Source organism: Hyalella azteca, unplaced genomic scaffold (genome assembly GCF_000764305.2).
Source record: "Hyalella azteca isolate HAZT.00-mixed unplaced genomic scaffold, Hazt_2.0.2 contig13526, whole genome shotgun sequence".
Taxonomy (NCBI): domain Eukaryota; kingdom Metazoa; phylum Arthropoda; class Malacostraca; order Amphipoda; family Hyalellidae; genus Hyalella; species Hyalella azteca.
The window spans coordinates 91217-111131 of NW_025943444.1; the positions used below are offsets into that span (position 1 = coordinate 91217).

Consider the following 19915-nt stretch of genomic DNA (forward strand, 5'->3'; position numbering starts at 1 on the left):
CAGTCAGACACCGCGAGCTCAGCGGTGGGGCGCTCAGGAACAATCCCCCTAGGAGCGCGAAATCCCATAGGACTTCTGACGAGCACAGACACCCGTCAGAAGTCCCCCCTGAGGGGCGGGCTGTTAAGCACAGCAGAATTGTAGCAGTGAGTTGCGAGTTCGAGACCGCAACAAGCTGTGAATGTTCTGCGATGTTAAGAATCGGCGACAGGTCTTATGGCCTAATAACGCTGAAACCGCTATTATTGTTATTATTATTGCTATTATTATCATTTTTATTATTATCGTACCTAGCTGTTACGTTCTTGCATGGCCTTGATGAACTCCTGCCGTTCCTCCGCATCTCTCATCCCCGGCGGAGGCAACAGAAGCCGTGTCCCAACTGAGGCGCTCCCTTCCCCCTCTCCTGCATTGGGACGCCCTTTGGTAGACCACACGCTGGGGGCGCGCCCACAGACCACGACTCCCACGCTCCCGTCAGGGGTCTCTGCCCCCCGTCACCGGCGTGGGCTGGAGCCATGCGTTCGGTCAAGGGAAAGTTCAGACGAGAGGGCAACGCTTATCCCGTCCTCAACTTATCGTATAGTTTATTGTTGATCTAAAGTTCATGGCATGAAATGAACTTTTTGTACATTTTTAATTGTGTACGCCGTTTACTATATGCCCGTAAACAATGTCTTGCGGTAGTGAAATTCCTGTTTGTTTTCCCGTTCGTTTCCCGCGTTTGCATGTACGTGGCTCAAGTCTCGCGTCTCGAATAATAACGTGCATCATAACACCAAATATTTGATATATACACCACCCTAATGATGGCTTAAATCAGCTGTAAAATTATGCATGCAAGAAATAAGTTGCTGAATTAAATTATCAGAAATCCCTCTGCTGACTGTGCTGCGTAAAACCTCTGAATATAAACTGACATGAAACTCAATTTTGGGTTGAGAAGATAATCTCGGCCAGTGCCTCTGAGTTCGCAGTTCAAACTGTCGTTTCCCCAGAAAAAAATTATGACTAATGCAGTTTTGTCCTGTTCCTGCAAAGTGAAGAAAAATTGCAGCTTCGCGTCACGAGGGAATATCGCCTGCACTGCATGCACTGGGCCTGCGTCAGTCGCCTGCACCGCACTGGGCCTGCGTCCAGTCGCCTGCACCTGTCTCTTATACACATCTAGATGTGTATAAGAGACAGGGTCNCACGAAGGAACTGGTTCACATTCGTGCAGTTGCACGAAGGAACTGGTTCACATTCGTGCAGTTGCACGAAGGAACTGGTTCACATTCGTGCAGTTGCACGAAGGAACTGGTTCACATTCGTGCAGTTGCACGAAGGAACTGGTTCACATTCGTGCAGTTGCACGAAGGAACTGGTTCACATTCGTGCAGGAACATTGCACTGGTTCGACCGGAGCGGCATGATGTCGCCCGCTCAGTCTGATCGCGGGCCGCTTGCTTGACTGGATATTTTTATTACTGCTAGACTTCAGCTAGGAACTTAGCGATAATATTGACCTAAATAATAGAACAATCTTAAATGTTTATCATCTTATTCAAAAGCATGCACTTCTCATCAGAATTTCCTGACTAAACAAAGTATATGCTGTCTCTTATACACATCTAGATGTGTATAAGAGACCTGCGTCCAGTCGCCTGCACCGTTGTGGGCCTGCGTCCAGTCGCCTGCACTGCACTGGGTCTGCGTCCAGTCGCCTGCACCGTTGTGGGCCTGCGTCCAGTCGCCTGCACAGCACTGGGTCGCCTGCACCGCTCTATAAGTCGCCTTTCGCCCGCATGTCGCTCTGGGTTAGTGGGTCGCACGTCATCTGGCGGCGGCCGGGCCGGAGATTCTTCTTAAACGTGACGTCATCGGCCCGAATAATGGCGGCATTATTTTATCGTCTATATTATTTATAGAACAGAATTCTTCGAGTTACAGTTTTATCTCATTTATGTGGTGTCATTTATCAATATTTCCGTGCAGTCCATCGTTTGTTTAGGGCTCCTGCTTGATTATGTCATCGGTGATTGATAGTTTCAACCACATAATATTCTGAATGTTGGCTGTTTGCACAGCATCTTATGGGACACCTTATAGATCATATACAGACACGTTATAGATCATATACAGACACGTTATAGATCATATACAGACACGTTATAGATCATATACAGACACGTTATAGATTATATACAGACACGTTATAGATTATATACAGACACGTTATAGATTATATACAGACACGTTATAGATTATATACAGACACGTTATAGATTATATACAGACACGTTATAGATTATATACAGACACGTGTAGATTATATACAGACACGTTATAGATTATATACAGACACGTTATATATTAGATACAGACACGTTATAGATTAGATACAGACACCTTATAGATTATATAGTACAGACACCTTATAGATTATATAGTACAGACACGTTATAGATTAGATACAGATACGTTATAGTTTATACAGCGCGTTTTGTTCAGAGACAACGTCCCGCAGCAGCAGCGACCACGTCGCGTGGCGATTGACCGTTATTTTTTTATTTATGTACGTTATTTTATTTATTTATTCGTCCCCCTCTACAGGGGGGAAGGCCAAGATAATATAAGTTTCATGTCCGCTGTAGTCATTATCTGTCGCGTTGTGATGAAGTCATTGTGTAAAAAGAGCGTCGTGTGCCAAACGGGGTCCAAAAAGAGCGTCGTGTGCCAAACGGGGTCCAAAAAGAGAGTCGTGGACCAAATGAGGTCCAAAAAGAGCGTCGTGTGCCAAACGGGGTCCAAAAAGAGAGTCGTGGACCAAATGAGGTCCAAAAAGAGAGTCGTGGACCAAATGAGGTCCAAAAAGAGAGTCTCGTACGTGGACCAAATGGAGTCCAAAAAGAGAGTCGTGGACCAAACGGGGTCCAAAAAGAGCGTCGTTGACCAAATGGGGTCCAAAAAGAGAGTCTCGTGGACCAAATGGAGTCCAAAAAGAGCGTCGTAGACAAAGAAAAACTTTAAATGAGTACCGTATCGTGGACTAAATTAGTCTGAAGGCTTCAAGTCCTTCAAATCCTTCACTAGATTAGTTCTTTGTTAGTGCCATTGAGACAAAGCCTCTCTTAATTGTGGGCGTCATCCTGCAGATAAGAAACACAAAACAAGGACGCCGCGTTTACGTGGAGCCTTCAAGGCTCAATCCGCAGTGCAGATCCTTTGAAGGATCTGCACTGCGCGTTACGTAGAGCGCAGAGCCTTCCAGTCCACACTCCTGACCACACGCGACGTGTGGCACGACCTACACGCTTGATTGACCATTCGAACCTCACGTGAATGAAACGTAATCGCATTTTCTATGGAGGAATCTTCGAACCTGTTCCTGTCGCGTGCATATTTAGTTTTGTTAGGAAAGATGAAGGTTATTATCGATATTATAAATTTTGGTATTTAATACTTTCATGTGGCATTAGTTGTGTTGCATTCACTGCCTCCTCCTGGCGAGAATTCGCATGCTATTCTGCAACGAACTGATGCAGAATTAGTGCGGGCCTTGTTAATTGCTTACCGCAGATTTTCACGTTGGAGGAAATAATGTTATAACAATAACTTTGAACTGCACGCTACAGTGTGCACTAAACACTGTACACTACACTGCCCTATATACAGTGCACCGCACATGTCCTAGTAACTCGTGTCGGTTAACTGCACGAAGGAACTTGTTTACATTCGTGCAGTTGCACGAAGGAACTGGTTCACATTCGTGCAGTTGCACGAAAGAACTGGTTCACATTCGTGCAGTTGCACGAAGGAACTGGTTCACATTCGTGCAGTTGCACGAAGGAACTGGTTCACATTCGTGCAGGAACATTGCACTGGTTCGACCGGAGCGGCATGATGTCGCCCGCTCAGTCTGATCGCGGGCCGCTTGCTTGACTGGATATTTTTATTACTGCTAGACTTCAGCTAGGAACTTAGCGATAATATTGACCTAAATAATAGAACAATCTTAAATGTTTATCATCTTATTCAAAAGCATGCACTTCTCATCAGAATTTCCTGACTAAACAAAGTATATGTGTAGGCTGCCGTGTGCGGCTAGCAAGACCTACTCCCATTATCGAGCATCCAGCGCGTAACTTGCCGCATTGCAAGGCTATTGCCATTTAACTATATTGCTATATTGCTTTTAATGCATTGCTATGTGTATAAAAATGCACTCAGCGGGTTTCAATGAAGTCGGCATTTGTATAGTAGAGATGCCGAGGCTGGACCAGAACACACGCGCTGTGTTTTCGCTCTGTATATAGTTGGTTGTGATCACGTATTACTCGTATGTGTGCTCGTAGTTGATGGTGATCACGTATTACTCGTATGTCTGTACTCGTAGTTGATGGTGATCACGTATTACTCGTATGTGTGTACTCGTAGTTGATGGTGATCACGTGTTACTCGTATGTGTACTCGTAGTTGATGGTGATCACGTATTACTCGTATCTGTACTCGTAGTTGATGGTGATCACGTGTTACTCGTATGTAACTCCCGCTAAAAAAATTTAAATTTTTAGTTCATTATTTTGAGTTATTCTCTAGATAGACGATATAAGGTTAATTATGATATCATGATAACTATGATATAATTTTCATGCAAGACAGACGTTACTTTCGAGATCAGCTACTCATTTGTTGCATATTTGGATTTTGTTCGATTTGATTTTGTCAGCCATGAGACAAATAAGGACCCATAACTTACCTAATATTTTTATTGCAGGCCTTCCTTCTAGCCTCCTGCCGCTGCCAGGCTCAGGCTTCACATCCTGCGCGTCTGGATGGCTCGGCCTGCGTCGCTGCTGGGGCGTGAAGCTCGCTTCAAAAGGTGGGCTTAATTCTGTGAAGCTCTTCTCACTGAAGCTCTCCTCAGTAACGCTCTCCTCAGTAACGCTCTCCTCAGTAACGCTCTCCTCAGTAACGCTCTCCTCAGTAACGCTCTCCTCAGTTTTAAGCAATCTCTGCTTCTTATGCATTATTATCTTTAGATTTTATTCAAGGAGTAGAAGTTTTGTTAACAAATATTAAACTATTTGCCTAAACCTTGTTGACAATATCAAATGGAATGCATATTTCCATACGTACATGTCACTTATCCTTTATATATAGAAATACCGTATGGAAGCATATTATTATGGAGAATAGGCTTTTCTCAAAGTCAGCCATCGGATCAAACCTTGTTTCTGGAACAGATGTCTTTACAAGCTCTGTAGGTAGGAATGACTGAATAAGTTGCTGGAATATTCTAATTAAAAATTACACTCATGAGGTTCTAATACAACAGACTCGGAGTTCCTGATAATCACTCAGGATTATCATTTAAGGATTTAATGCCCACTTAAATAAGTTGGCATTAAAAATTTCATCGCCTTCTGTGCGCAATTGTCTGAAAGCTTGTTCGTTTCCCTTCTATCGTCAGCCATCTTGAATAGTTTACTATATGTAAATGTTCTAAAGAAATATCAATTTCAGGATCAAATCATGACGACGGCGTCTCCGAAGGCGGGCTGGACCAGCGTCCACTCCATGAAAAGCAGGTTTGAGCCGCTAGCCGCCGTCAGATCTCCGTCACGAGGCGATGCGGTTGAGCGCTTGCGAGGCGCGGCCGCCCCCAGCGAGCGGCTCAAGGGGCGGTCGCCCCCCCGGCACGCGGTGACACAAACGCCCCCCACATACGATTCCCTGCCTGCTGAAGAGGCGCTTGTCACACCCCGTGATGCTCAAGTTTGTGATGATGATCGTTTTCGTCATAAAAAGCTTTCTGATGAATTTATTTACAATGGATACAAGACGACACCTCGGAGGCTGCGATCAAACGACGGTCCAGTTAGAAAAACTGATGTGGGTGCATGCTTGGATCTGCAGCACCGGAAGACTTCTTCAGATTTTAATTCTTCTAAGATTTTTCCCTCAGGGCATCCCGAATTACTTAGCTGGAAGTCTTTGCAGAACGTTACACTTCAACCCGGCAGACATTCAGAGTCCCCTCAAAACGTAGACGGAAAACCCTCGCACTTCCCAGGGATTAATAAAATACGGGAAGTAAATACCAAAGTTAATTTTACTTCAAGAATCAGAAATTCGCTTTCATCTCCTGGCCTTCATTCTCGGAAGCATAAGTTTGAAATTCCTCCCCAGTCTCCAAAACCTGACTCAAAGCCGGGATCTCCAAATGATTCGCCTGTGATGAACTTCCGTGAGAGGAAGCTTGCTTTCGAAAAAGCCGTCGGTGCTCTTGACGAAACTTTCAAATCTTTGTCGAGAAATACCTTGGGGAATAAACCCAACATCCGGAGACTGCGCTCGAATGACTCTTCGTACGACGTTTATACGGACTCCTTCAACGACGCCCTCGAGAGTGCGAGTCCCGGAGCGGCGTGGGACAATTCCAGCTTCGAAACTGACGACTCCACGCAGGAAACGCCGCCCGCTACTAGATGCAGTCAGAGAAATTCAGTCGCTCCTCTCGCGACTAATGTGTCATCGGCCGTTTATTCTTCGAATTCTTTTGGATTTTCCCCAGCTGAAAAATTGGCTGGAAAGACGGAAGCTCGTGACGAAGTGCAAAACTATGACTGCAACGAAAAGAAGAGAGACGTTCCATCAGCTCGATCAAACCGCTGTAGTTCTGCACGTCATTGTAGTAATGAATCTCATTTTGAGTTATGGGACAAAAAACAGCGTGACACACGAAATGAAGCAGATGAAGATGAAGTGCCTGTGTTTTGCGTTCAAGACTTCAATCGAGGCAAGGAGAAAATTGTACGAGTCACGCCTTGCCGGTCTCGATCTGAAGGAGCCGAACTAAAGCCTGAGACGTGCAGCGGCTTAAAATTGGGAACTGACAGTAAATCTGTGAGGAAATTGGCTAGATCTTCCTGCGATGTTAATGGAGGACGGTGCAATTCACATTTGTCGGATGGGTTCAGAGAAAAGCAACGTATGTTGGAAGAAGTGATGAACGCAGAAAATAAATTGAATGAATTGAGGTATCAGCGAGAAAGATCTTCTTCTCCTACGAAACGTTCGAAGGTTTTCAGAAAAATTAGCTTCACCTACAAACCAGACAAAGACAAACTTCAAAACAGAACTCCATATGCCATTGCTGTGTACCCGAACCTATCCAACAAGGAGATTCTTCCAAAGGATAACTCTAAAGAGACGTCGGTTAATAGAATTTCTCTTTCTAAGTTAATTTCAAAACGCAACGCCTTAGTTCCCACTTTACGATTTCCTTTATCTTCTCCCGAGAAAACTAGACGGAAAAACAGCATTAATTCTGACAAGAAAGCAAATTCTGTTCAATCTCTTCTGACTAGAAGCTCGAGGGAAAACCACCATGCCCAGATAACCCAGAGCAAAACGACGAGTAAGTCAACCGATCATATCGAAGAAATCCCAGAAGTTAATTGTACCGACGGCAACCAGTTTTTAGGACAAGATATAGCTAATAGTTTACCAGATGTAAACCAGAAAACAAAGCGTGACTTTGTTGGCCGACAAGTGGACGATGAAATCAATCCTGCTATCTACTATTCATCGTTGCCGCTGCTTGAACAGCAACACAATTCAATGGTCGAGCCTGTTGACCCTATAGCCCCGCCAGTCAACTCTATAGCATCGCCTGTCAAGCCATCAGAACTTTATGTTTTCAAAAATCTGCGGACAAGCGCTGATTTCTCTCGAGATAATTCTGACGACACTGCAGTTCTTGTGAAACGTCCTCCTTCGGCGGTCGGTGCTCCCATCAGACCCCCTAGGCGTAGAAACCCAGGAGCACCTCGCAAGAAAAGCCAAGCACCTCAGCCTCCTACGCTGGCATCATTAGACAATAACGCGGCAAAGAGCAGTCAAGATTCCTCTCACAGTGCAAAAGCATCTGACGCACCTAAATATACCTCAACATCGCCTCCTGAAGGCGAAGGACCAACGCTTGATGTTCTACCCGATGCTTACCAAATTGTTGCTCCGACGAAACCTGATTTGAATGGTGATGCTGATGAGCCACCTCAGCACTCAGACGTTGCTTGTGTTCCTCTGATAGAATCAAATATTCGTAATGGCGAGGTGATCAAAGGGGCTGATATCTCCTCTGACGTGCCCTCGGTTGATCAGGCTACCTCGAATAAGATGCTTCTTCAGGATCATGCAGCCATGCCCAGCAAGACGAACGGCGCGTGCCACCAATCTGTTCGTCTAGCTGAGCACACCGACCAGGAGCCGAAGGGCGTTCAGGGAACGTGTCAGTTACAAAACGTTAAACTTCTTCATTTGCTTACCTGTGACAATCTAACAAATTCTGAGACGAAAGACTCTATTTCAGCTGAACCTTTTTTGACCACTTCCGTTGATAATAACGATGGCGAGGAATTTTCTCTAAATGAGACTTCAAGTTACTCACAAACTGTTGCTGAAAGTAATGCTAATTCAAAAGATAGGAAAGCAGCCTCATATTTACCCCCTGGTCCTCCTCCTCAAAAGCCTCCTAGAACATTCGCCTACGAGGAGGAGAGAATGCGCAGTTCGCGGCCCGTCCTCCCCCACGGGTCGCCTCCACCAGGACCAGAAGCTTTCAAGGAGCACTTCATCGAGGTGGCAAGTAGCGCCGTCCCAGCAGCACCCATTTACTCGGTGGTCAAGAAGAGAAGTCCTCCACTTCTCACCCCGAACACTTCAGACTTAAACGTTAAGCCAGAAATCGCTCCTAAGCCAGCGCATATCTCGGCTCTCGTTCGAAAGAAGCGGTTCTCTTTGGCTGAGTCCACTCCGTGTGAGGTCGGCCAAGCGCCGCACCCGCACGCTGGCTTCAGTTCTTTCTCTCAGCTGCGGTACAGCTTACGCAAACACCCCCCTCACCTCCCTCCCCCGTCCCCGCCCTGTGGACCGCCTCCCTCCACCCCCACAACTGCGTCAGCTCTGAGGCTGGAACAAGAGGCGTGCGTGAGGCCGGGCGCCTTCGACAGACAGAAGAGTTTGAGTGATGAGACTCTCTGCTCATCTTCGGTGAGTACAATTGTGCACTCTGATCCTCATCGGTGAGTACAATTGTGCACTCTGATCCTCATCGGTGAGTACAATTGTGCACTCTGATCCTCATCGGTGAGTACATTTGTGCACTCTGATCCTCATAGGTGAGTACAANCCTCATCGGTGAGTACAATTGTGGAGAATTGTGCACTCTGAGTCTCTGACCATCATCGGTGAGGATGCCCCTGAGGACGCCTTGTAGCTGGTTTGCGTCAGCCGCCAGATGCTGACTGTCAATGACGCAAAAATCGCAACTCTTCCCAAACTGCCGATCTCTAATTGAAATCGTATTCCTGACAAGTAATTTTTTTCCTAATAAAATTTTAACAGTTTTTCTTGTGTAAAAAATAATATAAATGGCATTTTTGACCAATTTCGCATCGGTTAATTGCGCGTTAGCGAGTCAAGTGACGTCACGAACGACTGGTGATTCTTGTATTATCGACGAAAGCGTTATTGCTGTTCTGTTCTGTGCCGTTATTCATACATTCCCCGGAAATCTGTTTATTCTTTATTGGTCATCTGATTGTTCACGTTCTAGAACTTCTAGGACCTAGGTAGATGGTTTTGCATTTTGCAATAAAAGTCATATTATTGAGCGTTTTTATTCACAGCGGAATGAAAACTAAATAGGAAATCATTAATGTTAGCTTTAAAATTTGGGAAAATACTATGTATTTAGTGTCACCATCAGGCAAGAACATTTTTTTCGTACTTTTGAGTAGATATTTACAAGAACTAATCTTGAGATTCAGAATAAAGAAATTAAATCTTGTAGAAGTTTGAGCTAAAAAAAGACGTTTTCTATCACCTCCTCTTAGAAAACTATTGTTACTTGCGATTCTACGTAAGACTATCTTATTTCGAGACAAAAATTTGATTAGGTATTGCGAGGTAATGAACAAACTGCTAACAAAGGATGATAACCAAAACAAGTGTATAAAATAATGGTTTGCTTTCTATCATTCTTTTGTTGTTTGGTATTTGTGTTTTATAGGCCTTCTGTTTTTTATGGGTGCAGTTGATTACTGAGCAGTAGTCAGAGGCGCGCTAATCTGTTGGGATGTCGAACGAAATAATTGGCGTTTCTTGACAGTAGCTACAAAGTGCTTTGGCTAGAAGTCACACCAACTTTCTTTACATTATATTAAAAAAAAACGATGTATCAATCTAGCTTCCATCTGGCGTTCATCTAGATAAATTTGGACAAAAATTAGCGAAGACTCAGCTCTGAGTTTCTTATTTGCAGGATGATCCTGTAACTTTGAATTAAGTTTATCCTCCGGTTAGACGAACGAAAACTTTACCGCCTATCATGCTCTTTTATTTTCTTGCACTGAACCTGTCGCGTCGAGTTGTTCGTGTGATGAAAGACGGCGCGGTATTGACTATTGAAGATAGTTGGGCTGTGATGAGCGTTAAGCCCCGTCCACACGTTCAAACTTATCGTCAGTCTTGCATGTCATGCCAGGTTTGAGCGATTTTGACGGAAGACTGAAGAGCGTCCACACGCTCAAACTTTCCTTCAGTTTTTAGTGCGTTCGCGGCAATGTAGGAGCTAGTGCTGCTCGCTGCAGTGAGCGCAGTTTGTGCCACCATAATTAGGTTAAAGCGATGCAAACGTACGCGGTGGTCCCGAAAATGGTTTAAAAAATACCACAATGAGGGTTGATAGACAGTATCCCTACCAGCACCAGACAGCATTGACGACTTCATTTTGGCACATTCTTTTCGATAAAGAGTTTATTTTCTTCGTTACAAAGTCTTTGTTTGCTGTATGATCAACTTCTTTGCACTTAGCGATCAATGCCGCATAGGCCAGTGCTCTCTTGTTCTTGTCAATGTAGCTTTTTGATCGAATTTACCATAAATATGGGAAACTACGATATAACTCCATAAAATCACCAAAATAAATCGTGAAACCAGTGTCGGATATTCTGGGATATGAAAAACTAGAGCTAGCGAGGAACAATGTCGCAGCTCGCATCATCAATATAGACTGAGATAGTGTAAAAGTTTGACCAATTAGTCGGTTGCTCGTCCACACGCTCAAACTTATCGTTAGTCTTGCTTGAACCCAAAAGTCTCGCCCGTCCGTCTTTTCCAGGTTTGTCAACCTCAAACTCCGCCCACCCGTCATGCGAGACGTCAAACTTTGAGCGTCCACACGCTCCGTCTTGTCAAACCTGGCATGACATGCAAGACTGACGATAAGTTTGAGCGTGTGGCGGTGGGCTTTAGTGGTAGCTGATGCTTTGAGGTCCATGTTTGTGGTACTGGTATCTGATGCTGTGATGGCCCGTGTTTGTGGTAGCTGATGCTGTGATGGCCCGTGTTTGTGGTAGCTATGATGGTCCGTGTTTGTGGTAGCTGATGCTGTGATGGCCCGTGTTTGTGGTAGCTATGATGGTCCGTGTTTGTGGTAGCTGAAGCTATAACGGCCCGTGTTGCTCACAGGGCTACCATCGCACGGCTGAGCATGTCTACGCGACGCCTAACTTGCGTCCACGCGACCTGCAGCGCAGCGATGGCGAGGGCCTGCACTACATGGTAGGTGTCGCGTCAGTGTACAGAACATGCCAGAATATTTGGCAGCATGTAATGTGCCGCGACGTGGTGTAGTAGGAGAAACAAATAGTTTTGTCATAAATTGTCTTGATTTTTACTTAATCTGACTAATAACGCTCAAAATCACAATTTTTTTGCTCACTATGATGAAACAAATTAAGTGAATCTGCGGACTCGCTTACTCTTATCCATGCAGTTTTATCAACACGAAACCTTAAACGACTAAGTAGGCTTAAATCGTTTTTAATTTGAATGAATTTTTCAGTGCAGCGACTTGATGCTTGATGCAAAAGACGTCGGCGACAGAAGAGCGTCTGTGTCGCCGGCGCGTCTCATCTCGGCCTGGAAGCTGGAGTTCCGGCAAAGTTGTCGACTCGTGCACAACAAACTCAAGAAGACCGTCCAGAGATAGAAACTCGGGCCGATCTGATCAACGCTAGGGACTTCACACATTTCTATTGTGTTGTTCGTGTTAGTGGTCTCATTTAGAACTGCGGACATGGTACACCAATGGTCTATATAAGGTTGACTCACGAGGATTTTCGTCTTTCAGTTCAGCTTACTTGTTACGTCACGTAGAACAGGAAACGTGAACAAATCGTCATTCCCATGACGGATTGGTTGACTGACTTGATCGCATTACGGTGATTGGTTAATGCCGGTGACGTCACTGAAATCAGTGACGTCACAGGCGAACAACGAACTACATCCGCAAAAATGAGCTTCTCATGGGTCAACCTTATACTAGTTCAACCATGCACCTGCCTACCTATACTGTCTATGTCAAACCAATCGCCAAACTAAAATAAAAACGATTGAGCGAATGAAAAGATTTTATAAATTTTGTAATCAATTTTAGAATGATTTGTCATTTTTAGCGCTCAAACACAACAAAAAACATTTCCGATCAATGGAACATAGTTTTTTTTTATTGGCCCAGTGGTTACAGTTCAGAGTACCAGGATTGACGCAGAGAGGCGCGGGTTCGATCCCAGCTCTGTGCGCCAGTTTCTGGTCAGAATCGGCGAGGAGGCCGGGCGGTTAAGCACAGCAGAATTGTAGCAGTGAGTTGCGAGTTCGAGACCGCAACAAGCTGTGAATGTTCTGCGATGTTGAGAATCGGCGACAGGCCTAAGGAAAAAACGCTGAAACCGCTATATACTAATTGAATGCATTAGAAAGACATCGCTGCTTCTGGTGCCATTGACGTTTATCATTTGTACCGTGAGACAAGATCGGCTATTTATGTATCACGTGGCGATATCGGTGATTTCTTGAGTCCTACACGAATACGATACTTTAACTATGTGATATCATAAAAGCTTTTAAACGTTAAAAAGTTTTTAGACATTTTGAAACTTCGGTCATCTTCTATACGCCATTTATGATGTGTATATATCTATATTCTTTAGATTCTATAGAATAGATTCAATCGAATATACGATGTCTGTTTCATGATAAGGTTCGCTCAACAAGGCAAAGTTAGTTGCTATGTAAATATTCGTGATACCTCAGTATGCATTGAAACAATGATCAGATATCTTAACATCTCTGAGTATTAGGCGCTCGTAATGTGGTTATCAGCCTGACAACTCAGTGCTCTGCCCAGCAGCCTCTCACCACTCTTGCACACAATTATTTGCGCCGACCCCACACACAAAGTTGTTACTAATAAATGTCAAGTTGACGCAGTATTAACTCTGGAACCCATCTTTAAAAATATCTCGACTGCCTACTAATGCTAATGTTATGCGCTTACCGGGTTTTGTCACGCGCCACAGATGAAACTTCGCGCTGTCGCAATATGTGTGGTGTTCTTTTTTTCTTTGAAGAAGGAGGTGGTATCATATCACAGGCGCTGTGTGAAATTAAATGCGGGAGATCATTTCGCGACATTCGTCTCGGGAAATTGGATACATGAAATATCAGTTCGATTTTAATGTTCGATTTGTTATCGCGCTATTTCTTTAAATCTCTTCACATCAGCGCTCAACTTCGGTCCGATGAACATCATTGCTTTATTTAACCCTTTACCGCCTGACTTGAGTAACCTGAGTAATATTGTCACAAGCCTATTACCCAAAAAGGATAGGTTCTAGTGAGCGCAAAATGACTTGCACTGATGGTTGCCGCCACGTACAACTTTAAAATGTTCTCTGTTGAGTACAAACGTCCTCAGGTTGCTACACACAATAGTTTGCGCATAATTATATTATACGTAAACTATTAATACGTATAAAGTATTAATAGTTTACGTATAATTGAAGTTGAAAGTCATGTTCCCGGATTGTGACATACGGCGGCAGAGGGATAAATCCTATAATTGTTGACAGGTAAAAAAGAACATGCACAAGGACTAAATGACAATAAACGGGCGGTCATTATAAAGGCATGAGCGAAACCATGAACTTTTTCCGCGCAACATTCCTCGTTATCTTCTGTAGCGCTTCGATGCAAGTATAAATACGCTTTCCTTAGCATAATAACTACATACACGTGTCAATTATATAATATCCACATGCATATAACGTTTTAGTCTTGCAGAGCAATGCGCTGCAAGACTAACTAGTCGTCACTGCGATGTAACCCACTTACTGAAGGACTTAAGCGCTGCTAGGGGATGCTAAGTACTGGACGCTTTACAAATAATAAATCTTGGTTAACATGAACTGAGTTATTCCTGATCCCAACTTATGTTGTACTAATACTGGACTAGCGAAGTTTTGGCGTCGGTGACTCGGGAATTCTGAATTATTTCTCATTTGCTGAGTCGCGGAGGTTAGTTATGGTTCAACTTCTAATATCATAATTCACAATATAACAACTTTCATCTTGATGTGTCTGCATAGAAATCTTGTAACCTTATGATGAGTTCGGGACTTCCTAGTCCCCGGTCACGCTGACGTCACGTCGTCCTCCGTCTCCGAGTCGTCGCTAGACAGGTCACCCCGCCCTGGGGTCCCGGATGTAACGTTGGACGTGTTCAGTCTATTTGCCCTCCTTTGGGCACGCTGATGCAAGATGCTGTTGATTGTCACTTGCTGAGGGTGGTTTCCCATTACTGGACAGTCCGTTAACTTTCTCAGCCACTTGTCCAGTCGTCTCTTGAATGCTGCAAGGGTGAACTCCCCTCCTCTCAGCGCTTTCGGCATGGGAAAAATACTATGCGAGCATAGTATTTTTAAAGCTAGACATTGAATTATGTTGTTGGTTCAAGTTTAAATTGGTTTAAATCAGTGGTTCCCAAAGTGGGCGATATCGCCCCCCTAGGGGCGGTGGAAAAATTTTGGGGGGCGGTAAAGAAGAAAAGGGCGATAGGGGGGCGATAAGGGGGCAGCAGTCCGAAGTCGAAGTTCAAACGTTTGTTTGACGATTTGTTCACTACACGTGCAGCTCATGACTCCCAACGATGGTTTATTTTACCCAGATCTGTTTTAAGCGCATTTTCTCATTTATGGAAAAAATGCACTATTGTGCTCGCCATGTCCGTCTGTCTGTCTGTCCGTCCGTGACTGCACGTTTTCGTCAACGAGAAAATGCGCGCTCTGGCACCCACTGCAGTGAGTACTGAGTTATATTTTTTAAGCCTCTCCTGGGTTTATGTCTCCGACAAATTAACGACCGCACTCCCGGCCGGTCTCACGGCCAATTTCCAAATTCAATGATCAAGGAATATCTCTCAAACTAATGAACTTAACTTGATGAAACTTGGTATACGTATTCATTAGGACCTAACGGTAATGTAAAGCTCGTGAAATTTTTTCAAATTTTGCCTTCAATTGTTTTTGCCATAGTTATATGGAAATACGGGCCGAAATTCACAGTGATCAAGGAATTTCTTCCAAACTACTGAACAGATTCGAACGAAATTTTGAATTTACAGTCCTAACTACCGAACAGTGATGTTTAGCTCGTGAAAATCTTTTCGACTGTGCCTTCGTTCGCGAGTGTCATTCGTGATTTAAGCAGCAAATACGTGCTTAAATTCGCGTAATCAATAAATTTCTTCCAAACTACTGAACAGATTTGAACGAAATTTAGTATTTTAATACCTAACCTCAGCAACGGTGATGTTTAGCTCGTTGCAATTTTTAGCGCATTTTCTCATTTATGGAAAAAATGCACTATTGTGCTCGCCATGTCTGTCTGTCTGTCTGCCTGTCTGTCCGTCCGTGACCTCAAGTTTTCGTCGACGAGAAAATGCGCTCTCTGTCACTCACTGCAGTGAGTACTGAGTTACATTTTTTCGCTTTGCCTTCATTTGCGAGTTATACGGCTATACGTAAACGGCTCTTGGTTAAACCAGCCGGGAGAAAAGCCGATCGTTCCTCGATCCTATATCTGTATAACGAAAGCGAATAAGGAAGTGTGAAATCAAGAATGACGGTGAAATGAAAAAAAATCTCGCAAACGAAGGTAAAACCAAAAATTTTTTTAGAATCTAAAAACACCATTAGGTAGTTAGAAATGTTTATTCAAAATTTCGTTAAAATCTGTTCGGTAGTTTGGAAGAAATTATTTAATCACTGCGAATTTCGGCCTGTATCGCAATATAACTCACGAATGAAGGTGATATTTAAAATTTTTTCGCATGCTAAACATCACCGTTAAGTTCTGATGAATACATGTTCCAAGTTTTATTGAGCTGCGTTCATTAGTTTGGGAGATATTACTTGATAATTGAATTTGGAGATTGGTCGTGAGACCGGCCACGAGTCCGGGCCGTAAATTTGCCCGAGACGTACAAGGTTTCTAGTGCTGAAACAGTTACAACAGCTGAAAAACATATTGGTTAACTAAAAGGGGTTTTATTTGTGAAATACACATTTGCGTTTAAAATTTATCTTTTAAAATTGCAGCGTACTAAATTTTATAGAAAGAGGCGCATGATTTTATTTGTGTCTGTGGGGGGCGCTAGAAATTTACTAGGGAGCCAAAGGGGGCGCCAGCCTGAAAAAGTTTGGGAACCACTGGTTTAAATTTACCTGGTAGTTCGATTAAATCACGTAGAGCAGAAGGTACCAAAATGCGAACAGTGATCCTGTCTTTAGATGTTTCATAATCACGCAAAAAATTAAGTTACACAATAAATAGCGTACTTGGGTCAAATTCAATAATGAAACTTTTAGTTACAATTGCCAGACCACCACCGAACATTTAGGGTTCATACTAAAGCTGTGTGCACAACACAAGCACTGACGGCTTTATCACTCAAGTAGGTAGGGGGCGCGTGAAACGTTTACATTTAATTTGTAGTTTTGTACCAACGAAACAACGAAATATTGCACCGGAAGAAAAACTGCTATTGGGAATTATTTAATAATGTGGGTGGCCCAGTGGTTACAGTTCAGAGTACCAAGATTGTAGCAGTGAGTTGCGAGTTCGATCCCAGCTCTGTGCGCCAGTTTCTGGTCAGAATCGGCGAGGAGGCCGGGCGGTTAAGCACAGTAGAATTTGAATCAGTGAGTTATTAGTTCGAGATCTCAACAAACTGTGAATGTTCTGCAATGTTAAAAATCGGCGATAGGCCTATGGCCTAATAAACGCTGAAACCGCTATTATTATTATTATGTACTAAGGAATAATACGAGTTAATGAAGAGAACATCAACGTTCACAAGTTTGATATGTAGGTATTCTATAAAACTAGATAATGTCGATGCCACATAAATAAGAGTAGAGATTTAGGCATTAATTGCACCACTACGAGGTGAAACGTGTAGGTTATCAAGGTCATACTCTTCTCGCCCGCCCTGGTCACAATGCTGGTCATAAATAATAAAACATCAAGGCATTTTGTGTCGCGAGAAAATCATAAATTTCACTTCAGAAAAAAAAACAAAGGTCAAACATAGTCAGCTGCGTCATTCAGCAGAACATTGTGACGACATGCACTTATTTCTACCCTGACTTGGATAAAATATGATGACGTTTATCAAAGTAACTCTAGTGATTGCCTCTTATCTCTAATCACAACCGAGACTCGTGTTAATGCAGATGATCTGATACAAGATCCTCTTAGCTCGGACGTTCCAATGGGAAATGATAAAGCCGATACCACGTGTCTGATGGTAAGTTCTCTCGCGTAATCAACAATAAATTTCAGAAATTAATTAAAAAAATGAAGAATAAGACTAGGATATTTGATACTAGTCAGGCGATCGGCGTGGAGACAGACGATCAGGCGCGAGACGGTGGTCTGTGGTGAAGGAAAGCTGTCTCTTGAAGCTGCCCCCCTACATGATAACTGCAAAATTCTCAAAGAAAATTAGAGGGAATCCAGGCTCTTGAATCCGTTATTTGATGCGAGGGTTGGCGGTGCCGGCTGATTTTCTAGGCCAGCACAGCACAGGTTTGTAACGCCAATAAGCCTGAGCTAGGCCCATTCCATCCTGTAGATGCAAGCACAAGGAATGCTTCAGAAGTCATTTCACTCACGAGTGACAGTGAAATACAAAGGCGGCTGGATGGCGCGAGAATTTTAGCGGCTTAAATTAAAAAAAATCCGCAATTGAATAGGTTAAAAAAATTTGAATGTTTTTCTTTCCATTGGTGTATAAATTATTTATTTTGAGTTTACACTTAACTAAATACGAATTTCTTAAATAGGGTCCATAATTTAGAATGACGATACGTATTTATAGACATTCCTACATTCTGTCAACGGCGGACCTTCCGAACACATTTACTTTGCTCCCATTCAGTTGTTCGGTGCAGACAACGCCAAGCTGTACCTACACTTCCTTATGTCGTATTCTGCCCCTAAGATAGCAGATAGAAACTGAAACCGCAGTCAATAAAAGTTGCTTCAAAGTCAAATAAATTACCTTTAAATAAGGTCACAAGAGCCATCCTTGGGCTGCGAAAGTTAGAAGTCCGATTTTATACAAATGAAATTTATTATTGCTAAAGAATAAGAAATACATACGTAGCCGGGGCCAAATAAGTGTAATAGGTGAAATGAATATCGTCTGGCGGCTTATAGAAGTGGCGACAAAGTAAAAATTTCGCCTGCCATTAGGTTGAAAATGAGAAGTTATTTTACAGGAATGGAGACAGCAGTCGATGAGAGGAATGAAGACAGCAGTTGATGAGAGGAATGAAGACAGCAGTCGATGAGAGGAATGAAGACAGCAGGCGATGAGAGGAATGAAGACAGCAGGCGATGAGAGGAATGAAGACAGCAGGCGATGAGAGGAATGAAGACAGCAGGCGATGAGAGGAATGAAACAGCAAGCAGAGACTTGTTATCTCGTATCTTAGGGCAAACGTCGTGCGTAGCGACAGGAACTTCGTTGAAACATGAACTTCATAAAGAAGAGTTGACTGTGCTGATGAGGGCTACACACTCATAAACCATAATACTTCCATCATAGTCTTATCGCACTGCTAGCTTTCCTTAGCATAGAGATGCAACTCAAATCGAATAAAATTATTTTGGGCATACAGATGTTGGAACACGAGTTTAGCACCAACTTTCCCTGTCTCACTATTATACATTTTCTCTTTATTATCTATTGTTTCGAGGAGCACCGATCCTTCAGGACCAAAAGGCTCGTACGAAGACAGGCAGAGGCAGCGCAGCAGATCTACTCAGCAGAGCAGATCGTCCCTTAGCTCTTCTTCCACGAGTAGAACATCTCCATGGGCTTGTTGACGCGCCAGAACTTCTCATTGACTTGCTCGAGCGTGTAGCTCCCTGACAGCGCCACGTAAGTGTCGGGGGTCGGCGCCACGTAGATGGTGAAGTTGTGCAGGGAAGACGGCAGCTCGGCCTCCAGCTCCCCGTTGCGGTTGGCGAGAGTCAAGCGCATGGCCAGATATTTAGAGAGATGGTCCACTGCAACACAAGACACGTTAGGGACACGGAGGAACGGTTTACTGCAACACATGACACGTTAGGGACACGGAGGAACGGTCCACTGCAACACAAGACACGTTAGGGACATGGAGGAACGGTCCACTGCAACACAAGGCACGTTTGGGACACGGAGGAACGGTCCACTGCAACACAAGACACGCTAGGGACATGGAGGAACGGTCCACTGCAACACAAGGCACGTTTGGGACACGGAGGAACGGTCCACTGCAACACATGACACGTTAGGGACACGGAGGAACGGTCCACTGCAACACAAGGCACGTTTGGGACACGGAGGAACGGTCCACTGCAACACATGACACGTTAGGGACATGGAGGAACGGTCCACTGCAACACAAGGCACGTTTGGGACACGGAGGAACGGTCCACTGCAACACAAGACACGTTAGGGACACGGAGGAAC

At 43.9% G+C, this 19915-nt stretch overlaps 2 protein-coding genes across 2 annotated transcripts in view; one reads left to right on the forward strand and one right to left on the reverse strand.

Annotated features, from left to right (window-relative positions):
• LOC108682299 overlaps positions 1-12282 on the forward strand; it is a 19926-nt gene extending 7644 nt beyond the window's left edge. The window contains exons 2-5 of the mRNA XM_018171437.2: positions 4760-4864; positions 5509-9039; positions 11521-11613; positions 11897-12282. Of these exons, the coding sequence (XP_018026926.1) occupies positions 5518-9039; positions 11521-11613; positions 11897-12043 (3762 nt within the window). The 5' untranslated portion in view covers positions 4760-4864; positions 5509-5517 and the 3' untranslated portion in view covers positions 12044-12282. The remainder of the gene's footprint in view (positions 1-4759; positions 4865-5508; positions 9040-11520; positions 11614-11896) is intronic.
• Positions 12283-18179: 5897 nt separating this feature from the next.
• LOC108682294 (E3 ubiquitin-protein ligase RING2) overlaps positions 18180-19915 on the reverse strand; it is a 5251-nt gene continuing 3515 nt past the window's right edge. The window contains exon 4 of the mRNA XM_018171433.2: positions 18180-19470. Coding sequence (XP_018026922.1) covers positions 19244-19470 — 227 coding nt within the window. The 3' untranslated portion in view covers positions 18180-19243. The remainder of the gene's footprint in view (positions 19471-19915) is intronic.